The following is a 5,480-nucleotide window of genomic DNA, read 5'->3' on the forward strand; positions in this document are numbered from 1 at the left end:
TATACTAAGAACAGTCAAAGTGAGAACCAGGACTGACATCACAAAAAGAATCGAAGCCTTTAACAGTTCCAGCCTACGTTGAAATTCTGAGACACTTTGATACAAATAATGATTTATTAGACATGAATAGTTTAGAGCTATTTGAAAATAAAAAAACAAAGTGTGGACATTAATTCAACATCCAGATGGATAATGGAACAACTGGTCCTTTAGCACATGAGTATTTYCTGACATTTATACAAACAGTATAACCTATAGTGACCAATTTCAWCACTAATCAACAACAGGGTACAGTGGTTGGGTAAATAAGGATGTTTTTCTCTTCTTATAATTCAACAATATTCATTGGAAATAACAGATAAGGTACAATGCCAGTTCTAAWAAAGCTGGGATGTTGTGTTGTTTAGCTTCAATTTATGAATAAAGTCTAGGTTTATTAGATTTGGTAGTTACATGTTACACAACATCCTAGCTTTGTTTGGAATGGGTCACCYGCTTCRGATGKTATCATCCATTAAATGGGCATTATTAGCCATTATCAGTCCCATAGAATGGCTTCAGACTGTCAGCTGGTTAATATGAGGTGTAAAACCACTAAGGTTAATTTTAGGGAAAATGACATGGGCTACGATGAAGTAGGCCGGACTCTGGCAGTAGCAGATTGTTGCATTGTATATGGCACTGGTAACCCACTAGGGGGCACTGTCAGGACAGTCTGAAGCCATTCTATGGGACTGATATCTGCTAATAACGTCCATTTAATGKACTGCTAACATCCGAACCGGCTGACTGGGTGTGGTGCCAGGGTTTGTTGTGTCACTGTGATAACAAGGGAAGCAACTTTAGCTGTGAGACTAAATGCGAATCAAACACAACATATTCATATTTGCACCCTTGTCAAGTTCAATGATTAACTTTATGTTATTTTTTTACAGTACTTCATGTACAGATGGCATCATAAATGCTGCCCACGTGTGGACACATGTCCATGCTCCCGTCTTGCACTTGGTGACAACAAACGTCCCTCATTTCAAACCCGTGGCTCATACAGTCACCTCCGTCTTGCTGTTGGTGACAAAGTATGGCTGTGGAGGCATGTAGTGAGCGTTGTGTAGCTCTTTCTCCATGAGACCCAGTTTCGTTTGGCCGTGTCGGTGTCCCAGCGTGTCTTTGCTCTGCCAGGATCGCAGCCCCCCCGGGCTGGGCACACTGTTGGAGCTGTAGTAAAGTGACTGGGAACTGTGGCTCCTGGGGCTTTTAAAGTTGTGTCCTTTCTGCTTCATAGAGCGCTGTCTGGGGGGGCTGTAAGGATTCCGCGGCTCCGGCTCCATATCCACACCTTCCATGGGTAGGCTGCCCTTGGTCATCATCTCCAACGCTTGCGCTCGGTTGCTCTGGCCGTTCGCTGTCTCTGCTAACAAATACATGAATAAACAACAAMAAAAAAAYRTGTTTTAATTTCTCAAAAATCAAACATTTTATTATATCTTGATCTCAAAGCTCCAAAAATAAAAAACCCAGTGCAATACTTGCTAATATCTCTAGATCCTATTTTATCATTTATTGGGAATTACTGTGACTGAACACCTGCAGATATGGAAGACGTTTTCAATAGTTTGTCTTTACAGATTTAAAATATCTATAAATCAACAGTATTGTGAAGTGATGACTTGTCCAGAGAATTAAAAATAAAAAAAATAGCACATGAAAAGAACAACAAATGTACTGCTATAAAAATCCCCTTATTTTCATGACATTGATGGGTTATCGACTAATAAACCTTTAGAGGCCAGGCTAGATGGAGCATTAAATACTCTGGACTCTGTTGATGTTTATTAAAAAAAAGGCAGCAAAAGATAATAATAGCTCTCTACCTGGAGAAATATTAAAAAATGTTTTCGTCTATGTGAGCCATTAGTTCTACAAAACAAAATATATAATTGCTCCATTAGTTAAAATGATAAATTGTGACTTGCCCACAGCCTTGAGCATGGTGTACTTGTTGAGATCCTTGATGGACGCCTGTTCGTACGGACTGATGATGGGCGTCTGCTCGTACGGACTGGCTGGATACGGCTGACTCAGCAAAGTCGATGATGGACTCATGTTGTTCATCTGATTGTTGGCTAAAAGGAAAGGAAAACACAAGATCTTAATGGAGAAATTGAATGATGGTGAATCGACAAATCAGAATTATTTTAACAACACATTTTGCTTTCATACTGTAAAACATGTTACATTAGGAAAAAATTAAATAAAGTAAATGTTAGGTACGCAAATCTAAAACAGCTATATTTTTTCATACTTTTTAACTCTATTTTTTGTCTTCTTAGAAACATTTTCTTTTTTCTTTTTTAACTGTTAAATGATTTGAATTTGAAAGAAAATAAACAAACCTGTGATGGATGTTTTGTATTTCGTTAGTGTCACATTTCTATAAAGAAGAGTTTTCTGCAGACCCAGCTGGAGAATCTGACTGGTCTTTGCACTCAACTAATCTTATATTAGACATCTGGTAAATTAAGGGGTGCCCTGCAAATAGACCGACCCCCTGCCTGTTGGCATGAAGGAATGAACCAATGTTCAGGGTGTCTCTGTTTAATCTACAGAAGTGGTAAAACAGAAGACTTGARTGTGTTCTTTTAATTTAAAATACAGACAAATGTAATAATGTCATAATACTCTATTGGTCAAATATCAGTCTTTGTCAAAACCACAATATTTATCTCCCTATTACTAATCAAGAGGGATTTTTTTTATCTTTTATTCTTTTATCATATGGCATTTACTTTTAAACTATAGATCAGCTCAGCAGCTTCACAGCTGAAGTTTACAAAGTTTTAAAAAAGATGAGTCCATCATCCTTTGGTGTGGACTGTGTCGGATTAAAAACAGATAATTTGAACAGAAAATAGGTTAATTAAGCTCTTATTCCCTGTTGGTCAGCAAGAAACTTTATTACCCTGCTAATTAATTTGGAAAGTCTCAAATTATCAATTTTGTCTTGTGAAATAATGCAAAGGACAGTTTCAACAAATCTTTCTCCTCAACACACATTTACAAATGTAAAAAAAATAAACAATTGAGCCTTTTTGACATTTAATGAGCTGTTTTTTATTATTATTATTTGTTTTGTTTTGTTAAAATCCCGTCACCTGAACAAGCTGATGCTATTCGTTAATCAAGCCACATCACAAACCACTCCGGTGAGTGCTGCTGGTCCTCCTGCTGTGGTAAAGAATTGAGCGAGTCTGAAATCAGCTTTGACTTGGCAACATTTCAGCGCCCAGACCTGCTCAGAATCACAACGCCTATTTATCACCAAGTCAATCAAAGCTCTCTATTGAAACCTCCGACTTGTCTCACGCCGCTGATTTGACTTCAGCTGCTGCGACCTTTTTCTGTAAAAACAGACATCCGGTCTATCTGTGTTCAATTTTCAGGTTATTTTTTGAGCTTATTGACCTGTTTCCATTTCATTAGGAAGTGGGACATGAACACAGGCTCTCGTTCTGTCTGGTCTTGTTAAATCTTCTCAATWATGAAAGAAAAAATACTCAGTTTTTGATCATTTAACCGCAGTGACGTTCCAGTAACAGATAGCTAATTTCATGAAATGCTTTTATTTTCTAAGTTATGCCATCTACCAGGAGTTTAGTTGTTACATCATACAACCTCACTTCAGTTAAGGTTAAACTTAAATGAAGAATATACCTTTTTAGGTGGAAACACTGAATTTACCTTTTTAAAAATATAATTTACCAACATTAAAAAGATGTTTTTATGATTTTTGCCAACAAAATCTAATTTTATTCTAATCCCCAGCATCTGAACACAGAAGTGTAAAACATGCAGCTCTAACAGCTGATACTTTYATTGTGTCACACTCATAGTTACAAAAGCTCAATTCAAACAGAGGTGCTGATGTTGTTTATATTCTGTTTTTTTTTCTTCGTTGACTCAATGCCATTTTTGCAGTTTCTGCTTCAAACGTTGCAGCTTTTAAATCAGTTGCTAGGAAAAAGTAGGCCACTCTGACAGACGTGTAAGGTTAAAGACTCCATGGGTGCTGGTGGAAAATAAACAAGTTAATACTCCACAGACACAGACACCTCCTTGGAGCTCATAAATGATTTAGGAGAGTATTTTGGGAGTTGAGTAACTTGAAATAAGCAAAGATAAATGGGGATTTTATTGACTGGCAGCCCGCTGAAAGACATCTTTTATTTCTTGTCGATATCAAGCTATTTGTGTTTGACCTTTGAACCTTTTCTCTTTATGTGAAGTCCGAACAGTCACTGCTTCTTTGACAGGTCTTCTGTAAAATRTTGCTCATAATCAACAAAACTGTCRTCAGTATTTTATTTTTCCTTAGAGATGAAAACAACCCTGAAGAAATTTTAGCTCCAAATGGAAAAATATCCAGTCCTTTCTATCTGTGAATGCATGTGTCAAATACTGTTTAAAAAGGTGAACTAGTTTTTGTGACATGTTATCCTCAGATTGCATTTTGYGTTGAGCTTCTTTTTTTTCTGTACAATAAAAAAACTGTTAAGAAGAAACACTTTGCCAGAATGATAAAAACAAACTGCTCCATCAGCCTCTGAAAAATCAAAAGAAATAAATCAAAATGTCCAATCACTGAATCCAATCTGTGCACAGAAACCAAAGAAAAACAAGTTCATATTATCAGGGTATTTTCACTGTTCATTCACAGAATACAACAACTTTGTTTTCCACTAGATCAAACATGTAAACAGATGTACTTTTTACTACAGTGGAAATGAAGTCGTATCATTTGGTATWTCTCCTCAGAGGTAATGCAGCTGTATTATATTTCAGTATAGAAGTGAGGAACAGAGCTGTCAGGTGCCAATAGGCTGCTGGCAGAGAGTGAGGACGTTGATCTGTCTGCCTGGAGGAAAATCAGCCTCAACATCCAGACTGTCYGTCCGGTAACATGTAAGGATAACCTGAATTAAACTGTCTGATCCAGAACTCAAAATGATATTAAAGGGATCCAGGATTAGTTGTAACATTAGACTTTATTTGATAAACATATATTTTAACTGTAAAACAAAGAGTAAAAATACTGTAGCTATTCAGTTTTGTAATTTTTTAAAAATACATTTTAACACGGACTGAGCCATTTTATTTACACGTCAGATAATGTCCAAGATTAACCTTCAGGGTGGATATAGCTCGCTAACAGTCTCGCACCGAGGATATATCCATGTCATAATTTACCCAGAATGCTTTGCGTGTAAATAAAATGGCTCAGTCCGTGTAACATATATTTTTTAAATTTTGTTTAAAAATTATAAAAACTAAACAGCCTACATTTTTACAGTCTTTATTTTACAGTTAAAATACATGTTCATCAAATAAAATCTAATGTTACAACTATTTATGGATCCCTTTAAAGATCTTAACAAGCAACAAAGGTTTTCCTCTGGAGTCTCTAATGTCTTATAAACGGG

General features: G+C 36.4%; 1 protein-coding gene across 1 annotated transcript in view; it reads right to left on the reverse strand.

Moving 5' to 3' along the window:
* Window positions 1–573: 573 nt before the first annotated feature.
* The window catches only part of shisa9b (shisa family member 9b), an 8,982-nt gene continuing 4,075 nt past the window's right edge, over window positions 574–5,480 (reverse strand). The window contains exons 3-4 of the mRNA XM_014023952.1: window positions 1,977–2,126; window positions 574–1,414 (exon numbers count right to left, since the gene is read on the reverse strand). Of these exons, the coding sequence (XP_013879406.1) occupies window positions 1,044–1,414; window positions 1,977–2,126 (521 nt within the window). The 3' untranslated portion in view covers window positions 574–1,043. The remainder of the gene's footprint in view (window positions 1,415–1,976; window positions 2,127–5,480) is intronic.

The sequence above is a fragment of the Austrofundulus limnaeus genome, unplaced genomic scaffold (assembly GCF_001266775.1).
Source record: "Austrofundulus limnaeus strain Quisiro unplaced genomic scaffold, Austrofundulus_limnaeus-1.0 Scaffold4, whole genome shotgun sequence".
In the NCBI taxonomy this organism is placed as follows: domain Eukaryota; kingdom Metazoa; phylum Chordata; class Actinopteri; order Cyprinodontiformes; family Rivulidae; genus Austrofundulus; species Austrofundulus limnaeus.